Source organism: Amaranthus tricolor, chromosome 2 (genome assembly GCF_026212465.1).
Source record: "Amaranthus tricolor cultivar Red isolate AtriRed21 chromosome 2, ASM2621246v1, whole genome shotgun sequence".
In the NCBI taxonomy this organism is placed as follows: Eukaryota; Viridiplantae; Streptophyta; class Magnoliopsida; order Caryophyllales; family Amaranthaceae; genus Amaranthus; species Amaranthus tricolor.
In genome coordinates this window covers 8,269,678-8,291,360 of record NC_080048.1, presented here as the reverse complement: position 1 = coordinate 8,291,360, position 21,683 = coordinate 8,269,678, and the positions used below count along the sequence as shown (strand labels likewise).

The following is a 21,683-nucleotide window of genomic DNA, read 5'->3' as shown; positions in this document are numbered from 1 at the left end:
AGTTGTCCAATTTCATGAATATATTAGTCAATTGATACATCACTTATTCTAAGTTGATCTTTGTATATGGAGGTGTGAAATAGGGATGGCAATTCAGTCTGAATACGCTCCTGATCCGAGGATTTTAATCCGATTCGACATGTTTATATATAAGTTATTTAATAACCTCATAATTCTAAATAATTCTTATTCAATTTTATTGCTAATTAGCTTTTTTAAGAAAATATTCATTAAAATAGTATTTACCATTAATTAAATTTAAGCCATTGATGATGTGTAATGTGGATGAATGAATGATTTAGATAATGTCCACCTCATCAATCCTTAAAAACTTTCAATAACCAATTACATACAACTATAAATGCCACATGAATTTTGGATTTTAACCATTGATTTCAAAATGGTTTCAATCTTAACCCTTCATTATTTTTCTCATAAGAGTAAATAGAAAGCAATAGAAAGCAAGATAAGTCTAGATTGAAGTGTTGAAGAAACATCTAAGTTTTTGTATTGTTCCACTTCAGTATGTTTCTAAGGTTTTTGTAATGTGCTTATTGGTTTATAATTGATATTAATATCATGGGGAATCTTATTTATTTATAGATAATCTTGTTTACAATGTTTCAATATTAGAAATTAGTTTTCAAATATTCAAAAAATCATAATTAGAAAACTGAAATTGGACCTAATTTGCTGAAATTAGGTGAAAAATTGATTCGGATTTATAACAATTCGATTAATAATCGGTTCGGGTTTGTATCAGTTCGGGTTAAAAACAGTTCGATCTTAATCGATTTTAGTCAGGTTGCATTCGGTTACGTGCATAATTCAGGTCGGATTTGACTCGGGTCGATCACTGTTGAGTTCGGGTAACATCGGTTAACGTTTATATGTTGGTTATAAAATTCGGTTGCAGTTCGAGTTCGATTTTGCCCTTTTCAGTTATCAAACGGTTCGAGTGCAGTATCGGTTCGGATAATGCCGGTTCGGTAAACCTAAAAAATTAATATTTTTTCGGGTCGGATAATTTTCGATTCCGGATCGGGTTAGATTTGAACAGCTCTAGTGCTTGGAATGAATCTTTTGAACTTATGAAATACACCTTTTGAGCTTATAAAATGCACCTTTTGAATTATTCATTAGTGTTTGTAATGCACTATTGAACTTTATAATACCAATAATTTGAATGAAAATAATATTATTACAACATTTAAGGGCGTTGATAAATTAATCGATGAATAAAACGTGTAAATGATGAGTCAAACATTTGAGAGCAAAAATTGGATGCTACCATGTGGAAAAATCTTACAAAAGTGCTACTACTAGCATTTCATGAAAACTAGATGCTACCATGTGGAATTTCCTTTTATATTTTTTAAAAAATTTTAAAGTTGGATAACAAATGATTAAATTAAAGCAAAAACAAGATATATAACGTTAACTAAGATTCACTTTCAAAAATATATATATTTTACAGAGTCTAGGTTCAAGTCTGGATATGGATTTTTATGAATATTTGGCAATAATGTTGAACAATAATACTTTTTGAGTGAAGTATACTACCTCCATCCTTGTGACGGAGTAGTATTATTATTGAATTTTCTCATTAGAACTTTTCTGACGTTGAAGTCTGATGATATGTACACATGAATTTTCTCACTAGAACTTTATATATACCTCTACTTTGTCAATGACAATACATTATACATAAGTTGCTTTTATAGAATTCGTTCATGAACTACTCCATTTGATAGCTGTCAAATGCAACATTGCTGTATCAAACAAATTATTGTTGTAATTTGACCATTGATATAATCAATCGTACATGTTTACCCAGAAATCAAGGCAGAATTTCAAATAGAATTGTACAATAAAATAAAATTGGCCAAACTGAAGTTATCACCTATACATTGTATTATTGTTCATCAAAAAAACATGTTCAAAATAATATGTATAACTCGCACTATGCAGCACATTGCATAAACAATCCAAGCAAGATAATTTCATGCAAAGTCACCAAGAATAATACAAGCTACATTAGGTAGTTATATTACATGTAAATATGTGATCAAATCACTGTAAGAAGCCATTGTATTGCGGAAACAGGCTTTGCAAACTCAAAACAAGCTGTGGAGAGAGAGACTGATTTCGTACAAGAATGTGATGATATCTCTCCATCAACGATTGCAGAATTGCTTGCGGATCTTGCTCTTCAAGTGAGCCTGTATGAATCACAAAATATGGAATCAACACCTTAAACACCAATAAGATCGTAAACATCTCGAGTGTTCCAGCATAATGAAGGCAGTAGCATCAACATACTCAATTTGTCCAAAATTGGAAACCTATGTTAACATGATTTGATGTCCAATTTTATTTGAAACCTTTTCAATCTGCCAAAATGTACAAATATTATGCCTCAAAACTACCTTCTATGTCAGAAAGACCGCTTCTCTGCTATAATTTATAAAAACTCTATCCACTGCCTTCAGAACATGTGGCTCAGCAACGTTAAGTCGGATAACAACGTTAAGAGTCACAATTTGATTACATATACTACTCCGTCCCTTCGAATATGCCCCCTTTCACCACTTTTTGTGAGTTTTTTTATTAAAGGGGGCAACCCTATTTTGTGCCGTATTGGCACAAATGTGGCAGCAAGAAAATAGCCCTTCATCGACTTAAAAAAGCATACTAAAAATGGTTACATAAGCTTGCGATGTATGATATAGTTTACAACTCCCTGATCTCTTTTATTTCCCTCCATAATCCCACTTTTAAGGAACATAGGGAAACCAGAAGTGCACTCATAAATAATAGCATGAATAGTTCGATTTCTAAAGTTGTAGCCTCTGCATAGCAAATACTAAAAGACTTAGCATTAGTATGATTTAACAAAGACTTCATATGTCTACAAGAACAGATGTACATATTCTATTTTCTGAATCCTAAATCTGCAGTTTTATTGGTAAAAAGGAATGAGATACATCTTTTTATTATCCATCATGTAGTCCTCAAACACGTTCATCTTTTAGTGCTTTCCCCAGTTTGAATTTCGATAAGTTTAAATAGTAGCTCAAATTAGCCTCAATAACAAAGAATTGGTGAATGCAAGAATTCAAGATATTTACAAATGAGGAGTAGAAACCTACCCAATTCAGGTTCTTCATCGAAATCATCAGTATCCTCTTCTGCAGTGAGAGCTCCATTTTCCAAAGCAGCAGCCGCTTCAGCATATCTTTTCAGAAACTCCTCTTCAGTTTCTTCACGTACGTCATCATCAGAATCCTAATTTCACGTATTAAAGACATCATAAACTAGTGATATATAATAACTAAATAGCATGAGATTGTGTGTGCACTGTCCAAGTCCAGAGCACCTAGCTGCATTTTCTTGATAAAGTGTGCTAATGAGCACAGATTTACAGTCCAAGATTATCATTTCTTGAATGCGTTTCCTTTGTCCAGTTTCAAATTTAACCGTTTTGTTTATTCATTTTAAAACATGAATATTGAATACAGTTGTGAAGCGAGCAACACAAAAACTATAATTGAAAATCAAAAAGAACTCACGAATGTCTAACCTCATCATCGTCATCATCAGTTTCCTCTTCCTCTTCACTCTCATTATCTTCGATTTCTTCATCTTCATCCTTGTCATCCTGAATTTCTTTCAATCGTACAAAATCTGACAATAGTGAGCAATAGCAATCCCATAACAAGCCACTGCTTGGGTTTCCCATAGATAATAGCTGCTCAACCACTTTGGCTAGAGTAAACACTGAAAATGAGGCAATTGTAAAGATTTCTGACTTGTTGAATATAAAAACATTAAAGCTAAGAGTTTAGTAGCATGAAAAGATAAGAAATTTGTACACAGAAATAAATCAAACATAGAACTTACTGGCTTCTATCAATTTTCAAATATCCCAATCCTCAAGTAAAAAGGGTTTGCGGTGTTCAAAAAGGGATGGGGAATGACATTGCTATGCTCAAGTACGAGGTCGAGGACTCTAAATCTTGCAAAAATATATGAAATATCATATTACCAACTCAACCAAAAGTTTACGTACATGGTTGAAGCCTCATAATATGTGACATACACTATCACACATTCACACCCCTCACAAGAGAGCCCTTTGGACTAAACATGTGAATTCAACACATGTCCTCCTCGTACTTGAAACTAAACATTCTACTTAAAAATGAGTGAATGAGATTCAAACTCGCAACCTTCGTCATGTTGGCTTTAGGTACCATGTTAAATGATCAACTCAACCAAAAGCATAAACTCATAGTTGAAGCTCCACGATAGATCACTAAACATCCTAGTAGTTTAAATAATCAACCATCTAAGAGGAAGTACACAAATCCATATTAAGCTATAAAGTAAACATACTCTAAATGTATTGATCAAGAACATAATATATTACTCTGTGAGTCATAAATGGGTTTTACAACGCTTAAGCAAACGCAACATGTTGAAACAAATGTATGTGTGATATTAACTAACAGCTATTTGAATACAACTCTCAATTCTCCCAAAGAAAAATAAATAGTGGTGAATAAGGAAATCTAACACTTGGTTCAATAGCCAATGGTTTTACTGAAAGGACTGATGATTAGATTGCTCCCAACATACAACTGATTTGTAAATTGCAACAAATAGAAGAGATTCAATTATCTGCATAGAATATTACTTTACACACCACTTAATCTTGTCCAAATCTGGGTTACCAATATTTATATTTTAAGACTTTTCTTTCAGGAAACAGAACAAAACAACTTTGTTGTTCAAAAAACTATAACTATCAGTAGTACTTGGAAAATCCATGGGGAAAACGCAAGATCGCTCATTGGTTAATACTGGAAGCAATGTACCAATAATGAATTTAGATCATGAGAGAGACAGCCTTAGTTTTAAAAAGCCACAAGGTGTACCGAGGCACTAAAGGGTCTTGGAGTCTAGGAAAAAGGAAGATACACAGCAGTGGTGGATAAATTGAGAAAGAAGTATGTTGAGTTTTAGGAATTTCCCCCTTCTCTCCCTTTGAAACAAGAGAAAATTTATCTTTTCTTTCTCTCTTCGAAGAAGACATAATTCTTCTGTGACATATGACTATAAAAAGGTTTTCTAAAAGATGGCAAAAAGCGCTGAAAGCACACAAAGCCACACGCTTTCTATATTTCATTGAGCCCAGACTATGAAAAGCGATCCTTCTAGAACCTACCCTGAAGGCGCGCCTTAGGTTTGCTATTCAAAACTAAAGACACAACCTACAGGTATTGCTAATGACCAGGATTACGTGATCATATTTTAGAGCTAGAAGAAAAATAAAAACAAGAAAAAAAAAACTGAAGAAAAAACCCACCAACTAATTTAAGTTCTGATTCCGTTGAAGTGTTTGGTGTGAATGAGGTAGACGAAATGGAGTTCACAGCAGATACCCAGACCAAAAAACCACCATTTTGAACTTTTTCTAATACTGTCTGCACGCTCTCTGGATAATACAAGTAACATGATGAGACTGCAAGCAATAGTGGTTTCCAAAGTGGACATGGTTTGCTTTGGATTTCTTTGAATCTAGAAGCTGCAGCCTGACTAAAAGCAACAATCAATGAATGCCTGACTTCCTCTTTATCAGAATAATGTGGCAGGTGAAGAAGGCTATGTACACATGCACAAGCCCTAGATGCAGCCGAAGGATATTGTGAAATGGCCTCACAGACAAATGTCGCAATATTATCAAGAATGGATTTTTCTGGTACTGGAGGAGCTGGAGGTGAAGGCATAGCTTTATTGAAAAGTTTCGGCAGGCCAAGGTTCTTCTCCAGACTAACAACCTCCTTAATGCAGTCAAAGATAGTCAAATCCTCCACTTCTTCCCAACCATGAAACTCTGCGATAATTTCAGCCCAAACTGACAACAAATCTGGCACCTTGAGTTCCAAAAGAGCATCACTGCTGGTACTCGAACACAAAATAAACCAAAACATTGTTGATGCACCATCAATACATGATTGTAGTGAAGTTTCTTCATTATCCTGACATTATCATCACTAGAATAAATAAATAAAACCTTTCAACACTACAAATAGAAAATCAGGAACAACACTTCATAGCTCAATGATCCTGCCTAGTTGAAAAAATGAACAAGCACAAGGAATAAAAATATAAATCAAACGAAGCCCGGACGACATTACCATGTCAACACTCTTTTTCATACTCCAACCTATTAAACAGGCAAAGTTTGTGTATGTTTCAAGATTGCTCTCTGCCTGGGGGCAGTGAATTAACTAAACCTGAATCACCATAACATTATGATGACTAAACAGACAAAATCAGCAACTCAACTGTATAGTTTTTGACAAGCCAATATAGCCCAATCTACTTTGACATGGTCCACATCAGGTAATTTTCTAATTGGCATATTCTTACACAATTTTGAAGGAATTGTTATCCACCTCAGCTGCATTGCATATGATACATAAGAATGATAAACATTTTTCACTAAGATTATTCATGTTTTATTCTGCAAAATGGATGTGAGATGACAACAGAGGTAGTCATTGCATCTCTAATCATATGGAAATACAGCTATTTCAGCATTGCAGACATCAAAACCAGGAAATCATATACAGACATATTGTACATTTGTAAGAAAAAAAAAAATGAACTGAACAGCAGAATTAAGATGCAATATGTAATACACAAATATTAGCCAAAGTGGTGGTGTGGCCGTGAGAGGATGTTTATAAGGGTTGGAGAGTTGGGTTATGGTCTATGATGTTAGCATTGGCCTGAATAGGGGTATGGTGATTGAAAAAAAGAAACGACAGTAGGAAATAGGAAGATATTGTATTACGTGAAAAGGTAGACAGTAGTAGAGCATTTGTTACTCGAAGCTCCCAAAGTGTAATACACTATTCTCGCAATACAAGCATGGCTTCCTTCATTCCCTCCCCTTCTTTATATATACAATAATACAAGGATATTTTCTATGCAAGAAATAAGAAACTCTCCATTCACCATAACATGTAATTATAATAATTAACAATATTCCTTCTAGAGGATTCTTTACTAACTTTCTCTTTGTGAGTAATTTTCCCATTTATAACCCAATAGCATGTAGACCATGCACAAAAGGTGAACATGAAAAGATTTAAGTACTTTGTTTTGGCTATTTCGATGAGCTACTCAATGGGGAAAAACTGTATTTAAAAAAAGAAGTAAATGATTTCTTAAAAACAAAACTTATGCAGCAGGAGCCTCACCATAATTTCCTTGGGTGCAAGCCAAGCCCGTTGCAAGAGAGCAGAAAACCCTCTAGCCATAATTTTCTGATCAGAAGCCCACTTGCTGCTTAGGTCATATTCGTCAGGTATAGTGTCTTGCCAGGATTTAGCCATTACAGCAAGTGCGGCAAAACCTTGTATAACTGCCTGCCATGGAAAAGAAAGGTTAATTTACAAGATATCCAAAGGAATACAAGCAGGTTAAACATTTTAAGACAAGTAATATCGTCTATGCAGAAATGAGAGAAAATAGAAATCCAATGACTGGCAAGTTAAAACCATGTATCAAACGAGATGTTAGTAAAAAATTTAACTTAATAACCTATTTAACAAAAAGAATGTCCTAGAGATGTAGCCATTGTTAAACCTGTTTTTTGTTTTAGTTACATTAGTACAAATATCATGCAATAAATATGCTTAATCCTTCATTCTAAATGATGGGTTCAGCTACATGAACCAAAAGGTTCATTTTCTAGTGATCATCTACAACAATTTTTCACTCACTCCTATCTAGTATATATGACCAGAATTCAGACCCATTTCCTTCACCATTATTCTTCACTTCCATTAGCCAACTCATTTAATGGCCTCCTTGGCTCTTGGTAGTGTCTGTCACTCCAATTCTCCACTTTTCTTGCCCAAGCAACTTCAGATCAGTATTCCCCATGCATAGTTCAAAACAAAAAGTCTTCTTAACTAAGCATCTAGCTAGAGATGAATCAAGCAAGGGGTAATTTTTTCTTCTAGTCCCTTATCTGAGAATTTATAGTCTATAATGAACAGCTCATTAAGCTGAATATTGTACAAATCTACAACTACATTGAAGATATTTATAAATTTGGCTCATTTGGCTTAAATGAGATGTCCATCCCAATCCATAATATCTGCCAAAACAAAATTATGTCTTTGACTCTATGATGAAAATCTGATCCAAACATCATGATAGCTTGGATATTTTATAAGACAGCAACCAAGATTTAAATCGCCATCTAGATAGTAGGATAGTATGATCCTACAACACATCAAAACGGGATGAATCGTAATCAAGATCGCTTAGGGGAAAAATGAAAAAAAGGATAACTAGGATCGATTAAACTCGACAGTATCGCATTTCTGAACCTAGTTAAATCCAAAAATTAGGCTGAGAAATGGGTATCCTATGGATCCAATTTCACAGTTCATCCTAGGCCCATGCAAGCGTATTAATTAGGAATTAAGGATTAGTTGATGCAACAAGCCTCATTCTCAAAAATGTCTGATTGTTCCTCTCTTTATTCTCTCTGTTCTAAACTCTCTTTCTCAAAAATCCAACATTGAGATCCTAAACTCACAATTTAAGCTCTACGAATTACAAATACAACTTCAATTTGAAAAAGGAGTCCCTCAGCCTTCTCTTCAATGATCTGGTTGAGACTGTTGAGTACTTGCAATTTGCAAATATGCATTCTTTTGCAGAGTAATCACAAGTCGCAACTTCTAGCCTCATGAACTAATCAAACTGCAAGTTCAATCAACTCATCAATTGCAGGCTCAATGAACTTCTAGGCTTTAACCCTATAAAGCTATAATCAATTAAGCCCGTCATCAAGTTCAATCAAGTTAGTCTCCTTTTCTTTTTTCCTTTATCATGTTGATTAAGCTAATTTAGAAGAGTAAGGTTAGTGTAATTCTCCAGTGATGTTTTTTTTTTTTTTTTTCCTTTTTCGTCTGTTGATTCAGTTGATTGAGATGATGTAAATGATTAAAGTAAGAGAACTTCAAATATTGCCATGAGCCCATGATGTTTTCTTTTTCCATTGATTCACCGGATTGAGCTCATGTAGATGATTAAAACTTCTGCTTTGATATATTTTTTTTGGTTAATTAAGCTGACTTAAATTATTAAGGTAAGCAAACTTCTGCCGTAATGTTTGCTTTGCATGGAACATTTGCCTCCTTATGAAACCTATGTCTGTAATTTGTGTCTTCTTTTTTACAGTTGCTTTGTGCTCTCAAGTTATCATGAAATTATCCATCGACCAAATGTAGGTTTTATTTAGTCAGTCATTAGTGAATCCTATATTGCTGCTCATTATTTGTCCTTTTTTTTCTCTTTGTAGGTTTGTAACTTTTTGAATATTACATAATAAGTCCCCTTTTAATGCAAGTTGTAGAGAAAGGAAGAACGCTTTGGGTAATAGGACAGCCCAGGTTGAAGCATGGTATAGAGATTGATAATGACGCGGCGAAAGTCAGAGTGATAGTGGAAGTGATGAATTAGCTGATGCTAGCTTTCGGTTTAATAAGTAATTAAGTCTCTTGGACAGTTGAATGCATTGTAATTTGAGTTGCTTTATTTGTAATTCTACTATTCATAATAGCCAAATACAGCACTGCAATAAATAATGCCTAGTTAATTCAATAAGGAATCTCCTTTTGGTGAAATATGCCATCCTTGCCCGGAAAAGTAGCAAGGATGATAAGGACAACCCAAGAACAATATGAAAGGAATTATGCTAGTCAACCCAAAAAAACACTTCCAATAAGGCTCCATAAGATCAAAAATATTAGTTCTTAATTTACCACAGAAACTACCCGAGGAATCCCTCATAATCCCATCATCACGACATACATGGAGTTTCTCTTTTTTTTCAAACCAAGAAACACAATGCATAGCTATAGGAATAAATCATGTACTTACTTGAGGCCATGGCTCTAGATTGGAAAACATGTACTTTGAAATTCCATCAACCAATTTTGATACAACTAAAGGTATATGAACCGCCACCTCTTTCTCTCCAGCCTCCACCAACGAACTAAGGAGCTGAAATAACATAGAAATCTCTTCCTCTTCACTACCAATTCTACCAACTACTACTTGGAGAAGACGTAACCAGTCAGATGGCAAGTATTCATTCTGCAAGTGTAGTAATTTATTTTAAAACAATATTAAAATAATCTAACAAGAAAGCTTTCTCTAGAATGGAGATTACGTCAAGAAGCTTCATCATTGCCCCAGCAGCACTTGCTCGAACAGGATAACAGGACACATTTTCGCAATCAGGTATCGTAAGTGCTTTTAGCAATGTAGGATATACTTCAGCTTCCATATCCTGCTGACCAAAAGCCCATATTAGTCACTCAGGTATATTAAATATCCGAGAATCTGGTATATTAACAATTACTGGACCATAATGCCCAGAGAGAAAAATTGCAAAGAGATAAGACAAAATACAAACTTCAGATAAAAAGGACGTGAGCTCTCCAAGTAACCAATTTGCAGCAGCCAGCAAATATGGGTGCGTTTTGGAGATTGTGTACAGTGGTAACACGCGATTTCTAATTAACATTGCAGTGTGATCAGGGTGCTTCTCTGCTAAAAACTATCAAGGGAAATGTTAAACTACGAATAAAAATTTAAATTAAGAAAAACATTCATAGATATTCCACATAATTAGATCAAAAAGGAGACACTCGTACATCATGCAGTGCTCCATATCCCACTAGTACGCCATAATAACTGCCATTTATACGAATCATATAAGAAAACCAACATAAGTACTTGGTGAATCTAAAAATATTTTAAAGAATTCACATAGTTTCTAAAACCACAAGGCAAAAGGGGTATGAAATTTATACTATTGGAAGTAATTTGATAGAAATTTAAAATAAAAGCCAACATAGGTAATGATAGGACCCAAAATTGACGAGGAACTAGATTTAGCAACTAACAACTTACTTATTTGACATATCGGTGTCAAATGCATTTGCATCACTAGGAATTGGAAACTTAGACAGAAAAGGTAGTACAAGCAATTCTCCAACTGAACAGGGTTGTTCCTTTCCCCTCTTCTTTTCACCCTTTTTGCGCTTCAAAGATGACATAAAACTGTGACTATTAGTCACCACTGGAGGCCCCTGCAAGATATGAGATGTTGTTTCTGGTGAACTAAATGAGAAACCAGAACTCAATTGTCTTCCACAAATGTGAATGAAAAATTCATGCTGACCTTTGACATAGAAATGACACCAAGTAAATTTGAAGCACTCTTTCGGGCAGTAAATAAATCTTCTCTCCATCCAGATATTTCTTCCTAAAAGGAAGTTAAAGCCTTCATCAAAAACTCAAACTTAACAAAACATGCCGAAAAAGTTTCCTTACCAAATCACATGGTAAATTCTTGCTTATGAACTCATCTGGATCTTCTTCCCACTCCAAGATATCCTAAATATAAAACCCCTAGTGAGAAAGTCTAAATAATGACAGAGATATTTAGTAAATAAATTATTATATACCATAAAGGATACTATAAAAATATGCACAATATTGGTAAAATTTATGCAGATTGAACCTCAAATCAAACTCCTAATCAAAAGTATTTTGCATACCTCTTCAGTCCTCTAAACTCATATCTTTATCCATTTGATGGTGTACCGATTACTCTTTGTTCACAGAGCCTGCTCTACCGCATGAGCGGCATGAGCAACGGCTCAGGAACCCGTTATTTTAAGGGCCCAAAAAAATTAATATATCCAATTTTTGAATTAAATAATAAAAAATATAATATTTTTAGTTTCTGACTAGTAGGTATTGTTTGATTTTTTTCATTGATAATTATTCAATCTAGGTAACTAAGTAATTATATTATTCCGATCAAAAAAATAGTGCTATTATTTTTTTGTTGTATTTTCTTCTTGAATTAAAATAATTGAACAAATCAATACTTTGTTGAATGAAAATAAATTGTTAGTGTATTATTGTCACTTAAACAATGGGCATACACGTTTGTACTTAAAAATCTCATATTTAATTTTCACTTAGGGCCCTTACAAGTTCGGAGACGGCCCTGTTTGTTCACAGATGTTTGACATTCTAGCTAGTAAATATTGTAGGTCAGAAGAATAAACATTTCACGTTCTAATGAGAATTATGTAACAGATAACTGATGTTGTAACAAAACCAGATAAAAGGAGGCTTGCAACGGGTCGGTGACAATTAAGGTTAAACATTGCCACGTTAATTCCATACTAGCGAGTGTTATTTGACATTCACTGTGGATCCTAAAGCTGGTGAAAGGAGTAGGATCGCAGTTGGTCAAAGAAAACTATGTTGCCTCGACACAAAACCAAATGTCTATATCCAACACATGTCCAAGAGTTGGGCTCGTCAATGTAAAATTTAATGGTATAACCTATTAATTATCCAGAAAAAGAATTATAATTAAAATCAAGGTACCTCTTCAAGGTGAAACTGCCCACTTTATTTCCCATTAAACCTACCCTCTGTTGAAGTAAAATATGTGTGACCCAATTGCATAAATCTCACAGAAGAGAATTGGAAAAACAATATGAAATGACAGTTCTAATGAACATATCTGGATATATGAGAAGAGATGTTTTACGCAAGAAACCAACCTTTGTATTCATTATGAGGGCCGGAAAAATAGCAAAGTCCAATAATGATGAAAAATGGGGTGAAATTAATCTCCAACCCTGCTAACAACTTACAGTATTAGAATACTATTAGTAATCCAGTGTCCAGGCACTGAAAAAAAACTGCAATGTTTTGTTCACGGTTAAACAATTTCTTATCATTTCATAAACGGAAATAGTTGAGTAACTAAAAACCTGTAAACTTACTGGGCCAGTCTCCAGAATGTGAGAAATGACATCAAATGCCAGGGAAATAATCCTCTCTGATAAACAGTCCAGATTCTGCATATTATGAAATCAAATGCCAAAACAGTGATTTAGAGGAAACCAAGACTAAGGGAAAAGATGTCGACAAACTAATCCTAAAGCATGGAATATCCCAGAACTTAACATGGAATAGTAAAAAGTGTAGTAAACAAAAAAGTTAGGAATGAGAACTATAAATTGTCTATGACATAATCACCTAAACTTGTTAGAATGTCATAATCTGGAATAGAAGGTAAGTTATCTCTTTTCATATATTTAATATAAAAAAGGACTAGGATTAGAAGAAAACACATCTTTTATCTACAATTTAGTTTGCAGGGTCTCATCTTGTTAAAAAAAGGGATTATAAAAGACCATTTTGTGGGACACAATATGATTCTTCTCTTGCTATGGTCATCGAACTACAACCTGAAAGCATTTGAGAGGAAGAGCAACTAATAGAAAGAAAAATAAGAAATGCAGTCCCCAGAGATAGCCTGGTACCCTGGTCATCATTTAGCTAGAAATTAAATCTTAGAATGCAAAAGTTTCACATCTAGTCCATAGTACAAAAGCAAGGTTGCATAATATCGCATCGGCCAAGTCACAAAGGAGTCCAAATATACCAAATCTAAAACAATTATAGCAAGGTGCAAAAAAAATCACGTTTTACGATAGATTAAAGGATATTTCATGGGTTCATCCGATAACTGACGATATAATAAAAGTGCAAAAACAAGTCACATCACATTGTATAGGCCACTTTGTAAAGGTTTTTAATTTACCGCAACAGTATTATCCACATTTTAAAGATGTAAAAACATTATTTCATGGTTTGCCTGATATTTAGTGATACAACTAAATCACCTCTATTACTGCATCATCGTGTATGTTATGCGTTTTTGCATCATAGGTATGGCCATAGTTACAAGAATTCGAAAACATCCCTCCAAATTTTGTTTCGAGACCTTCGTTTCCGAAACGCCACATTAACGTTTCCGTAACGACGTTCCTTTTATTTTCAAACCCCAAACCATTTATAATGCCAAAACCTTCTTTTCGTTTGCTTTTTTATTATGTCGTTTTAGTTTTTTTCTACTTACATTTCTTTACTCCTTTTATATTTTGTTGTGAACTAAAACATTACCTACGTTTTCGATACTCTAAATTAGTGTTTCTCGTTCCAGTTTCCATTTCTCGTATCGTATCGAACTCCATTTTAAGTAACAATGCGTATGACGATAGCATCACCCCTACCACATCACCATGATCAATTCACCGCATTTTGCACTAAAACGTACAAGTACATTATGCTCCAATATTCATAATAATATGAAAACATAGCAAGTTTATAATCTTGGAACAGATTGCTCACTATATATTTAATAGCTTCATATTTTCATCACTAATTCACTTATATTATATTAGCTTATCATTAGTATCAAAAACAACTCAAATATTTAAGCTTTTGAGCAAAAAGTGGTCAAAAACTGAAATTTTGAGTGTGTAGAGGTTTATGAAATGGTGAATCCGTAAATTTGGCAAGTAATTCAAAATTCACTTGAGTGTGAATGAAGTCAAGAAAAACTAAAACAGATGCACATTTTAAATATCCAATTAAGGAAAATGGATTCTTGTAATCAAGACTTTCATATTTAGCAATTTGCTAATAGAAATTCAATCACTAATCTAACTAATGCTAATAAATTACAAGGATGTGGATATTCAAACAAAGATTCTAGATAATAATATTGTTAATGTGTTGGATACTTGAATAACCAAATTTAGGATTACTTAACCCATGATTTCTTCAAACATTTCTTTCCTTAAGTTCCTATAATATTTTTTTTATTACCAAACGAATTTTATAAAAAACTTTAACGCTAAAGATATGTTGTGCAAAAGATGTCTTAATCTAACAAGAAAAACCATCAATTCTCTAACATCGAATAATCGATATAATAAGCCTCAAAGAATTTCAAAGGCCATTTCTAATAGCTTTCAGATGCATTATTTGCTATTAAATCCAACATAAATTCAACAATTTTTCAGCAATAAATTGTGCCTTTACGATTAAACAAGCACAAATTATGAAAAAAAAAATGCAATTCATTTAATTGCTAAGAGAATGTTATATTTCTTTCAAATTTAGAAAATGAAAGATCTCAAGGCTCAAGCCTCAAGCCTCAAACATATTTGGAAAGTAATCTTTGATGAAACCACCTTTGTCCAATAAATCTATTTTTATCAAGTGACACAATAAGTGGTACATTGACCTAAGGTCTTTTTAATATTTCGAAACCAAAGCTCACAAGCTATTGTTATTAGCACCATAGAATATGATACCCTATCATGTTTGGTTATCTAGTAAAGATTAAAGGAGAGACTAAGAGTTTTAAAATCCAAACCAATTTAGAGGATATTTACACTCCAAACGCCCATGCATAACCTAAGTATATTAATGCTTTAGAGCAAAAACGATAGAATACAACTCATGGAGATACCACTTACTAATATACCAACAAAAGACCATTGACAACATCAAAAGATGACCATAAGGTATTTTTTTACTTCATCCTGGGAAATTTATATTGGTACCAATCATCAAATTTTACAAATGTTAAAAACAAAGAATACTTCCACAAAATAAACGGAAAGAAACAAGAGGACAAGTAATGACAAGGAAAAGTGAAAAAAAACATAATTAAAATTTAATCTAGAGACATAATATGCAAGGGCTAGCGCGTACTTAATGGTTCTCCCACTAAAATATTCTTACATTTTAAACTAAGATAACAAAGCTAGAGAAAATGACGATGATAGCTTGTTGTTTCATTACTTTTTCTCCACCAAAGAGGAGGTGGTTTTCAGCAAGGAGAGATAGAGAGAGTGTCATGGATTTATAAGCTTGCCATTCTACAACGAACCAATTTGTTGTGTCTCCTATTTTTATAATGAACAGCCTATTTTCACCAATTAGTTGGAATTGGACTCATTTATTAGAATATATTACGTAGTACAAGTGATGGAAAAGATAGAAGGCCCGAAGACTTTCCCTGGACAAGATGGTAAGAAAGAGGTCTTGTGCAATCAAAAGAGAAAAGATAATTAAAGATAACTAAAGGCTTTTAAAAAAGGCTTAGGTGTACCATAAATACTTCAGATTTTAAGTTATATGTGTATAAAACATGGCAACTAGGCACCTACAGAAACAAGATTATTGGATTTCTCCGAAGAGAAGAATGAAAACATTAAATAATGCTAAGAATTTGGAAAAAAAAAAAACAATTAATTTTATGTGGAATACATACACTAATATTTGTGCTACATCTCACAATTCGCAGAACACACTTCACAATATGAGGCATCAACCTGGAATAAAATGGAAAAATAATGTCAACAAAAGTCAATGAAAGTAAACCTACATACTGCACTTACAGCTAACTCACTTGTCAGAATGCTTTCTGTGACGAGTCACAAGAGCAGAGCAAATAAGCAACAACCTCTTTCCGGTTTTAAGTCTCATTTGTTGACTGCCATCTGAAGATACTGACTCCTCTAGGCCTAATGACTCCAAAAGATCACATAGATCACCACAGAAGGAAGGCAGTAAAGGAGCCAAAGAAGTAGGCATATATGACCTCACCTAAAAATTCAAACATTGTTAGGAAAACCATATAGGCTGACAAGTTAGAGAATGTTTGTGCATCACTTAACTATTCCTGAAGAAATAATTGACAAAAATGACTAAACCATCAACATTGACTTAATCAGATGCGGAACCTCATCATGATGTTGGCACTCTAAGTCAGTTCTTTTGCAACATCACAAACTAAAATTTGATGACATTATGCATAAGCTCGTGAATATGATGAATACTAAATGTACGTAACATATCATTTTGTTGATCACATTGATAAGGATTGAATCACTTACAGAAAAATAAGTGCATTTGGAGACAATGAGAAGGACATTTTCTGTCTCATTGTTCAAATTTCCTTTGGTCATTACAGCCTGTAGATTGGCAGACTTGCATTGTTAGACGTTAAATGCCGAAATATAATGCAAGGAAAAAAAGAGAGAAGAGAACAAAGCAGTTAACCTTTTTTGCGAAACCATGAAATACAACCAACAAAGGCACCAATATATCTTTTGATATTTGTTCCAACTGCGGTGGTACAGACTCCTTTGCCACTTTCGGGTTCAAGAAGTACTGAAAAATCATACAAATGGAAAATAAATAGCAAATTGAAAGACAAGGTAATTCCCACATACACCATGAAGACGTTATATAACCTATTCCATAATATCTATCCTATTATTACTTGCAAAAACTGATCTTCATATAATATTATTAACTAAAATTTGAAACATGTACATCAATGTTGTCAACAAGGAACTTCCATAAGATTCATATTGGAGAAACTCTCACGGTTCACGTGATTGTCAAATTTTGATATTGAAGAGCAGAGTATGTAAAGTAATAATTACACACGATCATCAACAAAAAAAAAACAGCTAGCACTTGATCATGACTACCTGGAAAGGTCTAAGAAGTGCTTGAAGAGCTTTAAGGGCATTAACGGTTGAGAATCCGGCATTTGTGTTTCCACTTATGATGTCACTATTTTGGATAGCAAAACAAAGTTGGGGCACAAGTTCAGACCATGCACTCTTCTTCACAAATTCAGCATCAACAACAGAACCAAACTGCAAGTCACCGATCATTATTAGAATATGATTCAGTATAGCTAAGCCTAAAACCAAACCCAAACTAACAAAAATTTGCAACATTAGTTCAAAAATAAAGGTACCGCTTCAACCAAGATTCTTAGAACGGGCATTTCTACTCTGAGTAAAGTTTCTAATAGCTTATCCTTAAATTCCTTACTAAAAGAAGGAAATTGATCTTCTCCATAAATATTTCGTCGAATTAAATTCTTCAAATATGTTGCAGCAGCAACTTTTTGACCTTGATTTCCGTTTCCTGAGTAGTTTGTCAAGTTCAAAATCAAAAAAAAAAAAAAGAAAAGTTTCAGAATTTAAAGAAAAAAATGGTAGTTAGGATGAAAGCTTGGAAAAACAGAATTGAATTACCGTTAATAAGTGAGAGAAGAGTGAAAGGGAAATTGGAGGAAATGGATAGATCATCCAGCTGCTGTGTAGCGTTGCGAACAACCTGGCCGTCGGAGTTGAGAGTTTCATTGAATAATTGAGCAATTCGATCGGCATCCGCCATGGTTGAATGGATGAGAAAGATAAACCCTAGAATTTGAGAATTTGGGGTTTGTAGATTGAGAAACTGATGTTAAAAAAGCTAAGTGGCGGGAACATTAAAGAGCTTTTACAAAGTTTGGAGGTTTAAACCGGGAAAATCTGTCGGACACTTTTGTGTTTCTATTGCTAAGGTTTGAAAATTTTCAAATAATGCTTATAATTATGGACATTGATATTTGTTAGCAAAAAATTATCGTGAATAATACAATTTTTTGTTATTTCTTATAATAATACCAATTATTGATTAATTATAAGTAATATTAACTTTAATGGGTGTTTTCCTAGAAAATGTCTAACATGTAAAAAATCAAATTATAGTTGATTATAAGACAAAAAAAATTGGTAAATTAATTAATAAATTAAAGTTTGTATTATTTTAGGAAAATACCCCCTTAAATTGGTATTATTCATGGTTAATCAATAGTTGGTATTATTGTAGGAAAATTAACAAAATATTGTATTATTCACGGTAATTTTTCCTTTTTTTTACATTGTTTTTTTTTATATTTAAATTTTAAATTGCTTTTAATTCATTTTAATATTTTATTTTTCTTACTTCTCTAAAAAAATATATTTTCAACTAAAAATTCAACAATAAAACAATATGAATGATGAGTTCAACCTCGAAAATATTAAGTTAAGTATTAATTTGAAGTTTTAGTTAAATTTCATAAATTTTATAGGTAAAATTAAAAAAAATTAAAAATTATGAGTCGCACAAAACATGTAACTAGACCTATGTCAAATCGAACATTTTGTGTCCAATCGCATGTTTTGTGCGACTTGGCCTAAGTCCAATCCCACACTAGTGGAAAAAACCTCATTTGCTGCGGTTTTTTGGCCATTATTTGTTGCGGTTTTGGCCCCAAACAATAGTACTACCAGCAAATGGCTTATATTTATTACTGTCAATTAAATTAATTTTAAAATGAAACTAAATGAGTAAAAATAGTAAAGTTGCTTACCACAGTATCATTGCATAGAGAGTTCTTCAGACCCTCTGGAACCTCGTTCCATGCGTGCAATATGGAAATCTTGCGGATACATAGGCCCACTTGTTTTCCATATTGCCTACGCCATTTTCCGCAGGGTTGACCCAATGCATTGTATTCCAAATGCATGGGTTCTGTGACTTTGAGGTTTTTCGTAGGACCTTGCCTTTTTCTTTTCTTACTGGTAGTGGGAGCATCCATTGGTGGGGCGTCTTCAGTCTCAAAATCATTGTCAATTGGTAGAGCGTCTTCAGCCATACGCTCGTACTTCACAGTTTGGTCCTCTTCACTGTCGTAACTACGTTGCTCATTATCCGAGGTCTCAGTCTCGGGGACAATTTCGTCTCTGAATAGATTCATTCTATATCGGTACTTGAAAGAGTATGAATAGAAATATATTAGGACATAAGCTAAGTAATATTAAGAATATGACTATGATTTACAATTCTAATACGATCAACACAATAATATATAATAAATAGTGTTCTGTGCAAAGTTTAATGCAAAACAAACCAAGTGCCAAAAAAACTTTAAAAAGCTTTAAATTCATACCTCGTGAATCACTTAATTCAAATGTATTCCTTCCGAGTGATCTACACGCATATAACCAACATCTACATCATCTACATCATCTTGATCCAATGATTTTGGATTGATAAAGGGAGGGAAGTCTTCAAAAACTTCATATTCTTCCTCATTCTCAACATCACCTATACCAAGGATGCTTCTTTTTCCCGGTACAACAATAGACCATTTTTTATCAGATGGGTCTACAATGTAGAATATTTGCTTGGCTTGGGTGGCTAGTATGAATGGCTCCTCACTATCACACAAACGAGCTAAGTCTACAAGAGTGAATCCACAAGGGTCGTCATTTTTTATGCATCATCGATTATTATCTACCCACAAGGGTCGTCACCCTATCTGCATGCCACCTCAAATTTAACGCATCTTTCTTTATAGAAAACAAGCGCTTGAATCTAGGTATTATTGGAAGATACCAAAACACCTTAGTCGGGGGCCCTTTAGCATCCCGAGCCCCTTTACGCTTGTAGCGTGATAACCCACACCTAGGTCACTCTTCTAAGTTCTCGTTTTCATTCCGATATAACACACAATCATTCGGACACGCATGGATCTTCTGGTACTCTAAGCCGAAAGGACACATGAGCTTTTTGGCATAATATGTTGACTTTGGAAGTTCATTTCCCTCAGGAAGCATCTCACCTAACGCTTCTAATAACATCGTGAAACTAGCGTCACTCCAATTGAACTTTGACTTAATGTTGAAAATTGTCAACACTGCTGTTAGTTTCGTGAACTTTGTACATCCGGGGTACAAAGGCTTTTGAGAAGCCTCTGTCAACAAGTCAAAAACACGAGGACGTTTTCCCAACTCATCCTCGACTCCCTCCATCATCTCATCAACACGATCTACATCCTCATCGACATTCTTTTCATCTGTCTCATACCCATGAACATGATCTACTACATCCTCATTGACATCGGCCACATTATTGACGTCCTCAACAACACTTCTCTCTTTGTAAACTCCCTCCTCACCATGCCAAACCCAAACATGATATTGAGGCCTAAACCCACGTCGAAGTATGTGCTCTCTAAGGATATCAACACTATCTACCTTTGATACATTGCCACAACTGACACATGGGCAATAAAAACCAACTCCCCCATCCTACCTTGATGTCCAACCGCAATACTACAAAATTCTAACACGCCATCATTAAATTCCGACGATTCAATGCTTCTATACATCCAAAACGATTTTTTGTCATCCTAATTAGTGTGATTAATTGATTCAAAAAATAATTAATACACAACTTTTAAACATATATACTTATTTCTAACAAACATATTTAACCCTAAAAAAATATATACTTATTTATACCAAATCCATTTAACCCTAAATATACATACTTCATATTCTAATTCTATACTTCATACTTCAATATTAAGCACTACATTGTAAATAAAATCATATTCTAATTCTAATAGTTAAAGACATAACTATAACAACAAACCACATTTTTAACAAATTACACAAATATTTAACAAACTAGCATACAAGCAAAAGCAAAACATATCATTTGCAAATAACAATTCAAACAAAAATTCACTAAATTACTATATTACATATATATATATATATATATATATATATATATATATATATATATATATATATAAATATATATATATATATATATATATATAGACATATATATGTATATATATATATATATGTATATATATATGTATATATATATATATATGTATATATATATATATATGTATATATATATATATATATATATGTATATATATATATATATATATATATATATATATATATATATATATATATATATATATATATATATATATATATATATATCTTGCAAAACTTAAATGCTTAACAAATTAAAAGGAGAAAAAATAC

The 21,683-nt window shown here is 33.3% G+C and overlaps 1 protein-coding gene across 6 annotated transcripts; it reads right to left on the bottom strand.

Annotated features, from left to right (window-relative positions):
* Positions 1 to 1,775: 1,775 nt before the first annotated feature.
* Positions 1,776 to 18,287, bottom strand: LOC130804495 (importin beta-like SAD2 homolog). 6 transcript variants are annotated; one of them, XM_057668955.1, is made up of 21 exons: positions 18,051 to 18,287; positions 17,768 to 17,940; positions 17,493 to 17,663; positions 17,056 to 17,166; positions 16,890 to 16,967; positions 16,403 to 16,599; positions 16,265 to 16,325; positions 12,903 to 12,989; positions 12,690 to 12,767; positions 11,437 to 11,499; positions 11,285 to 11,368; positions 11,014 to 11,192; positions 10,755 to 10,794; positions 10,514 to 10,657; positions 10,268 to 10,390; positions 9,976 to 10,191; positions 7,275 to 7,442; positions 5,372 to 6,044; positions 3,584 to 3,780; positions 3,153 to 3,288; positions 1,776 to 2,222 (listed from the first exon to the last, which is right to left on the bottom strand). In XM_057668955.1, exons 1-21 carry the CDS (start codon positions 18,190 to 18,192, stop codon positions 2,074 to 2,076), a joined length of 3,270 nt encoding a protein of 1,089 aa, XP_057524938.1. In that variant the 5' UTR covers positions 18,193 to 18,287; the 3' UTR covers positions 1,776 to 2,073. The 6 variants fall into 6 exon arrangements, with proteins under 6 accessions (XP_057524938.1, XP_057524945.1, XP_057524952.1 ...); XM_057668962.1 differs by having other exon boundaries at positions 10,268 to 10,387; XM_057668969.1 differs by having other exon boundaries at positions 12,690 to 12,770; positions 12,915 to 12,989.
* Between the last annotated feature and the right edge of the window lie 3,396 nt (positions 18,288 to 21,683).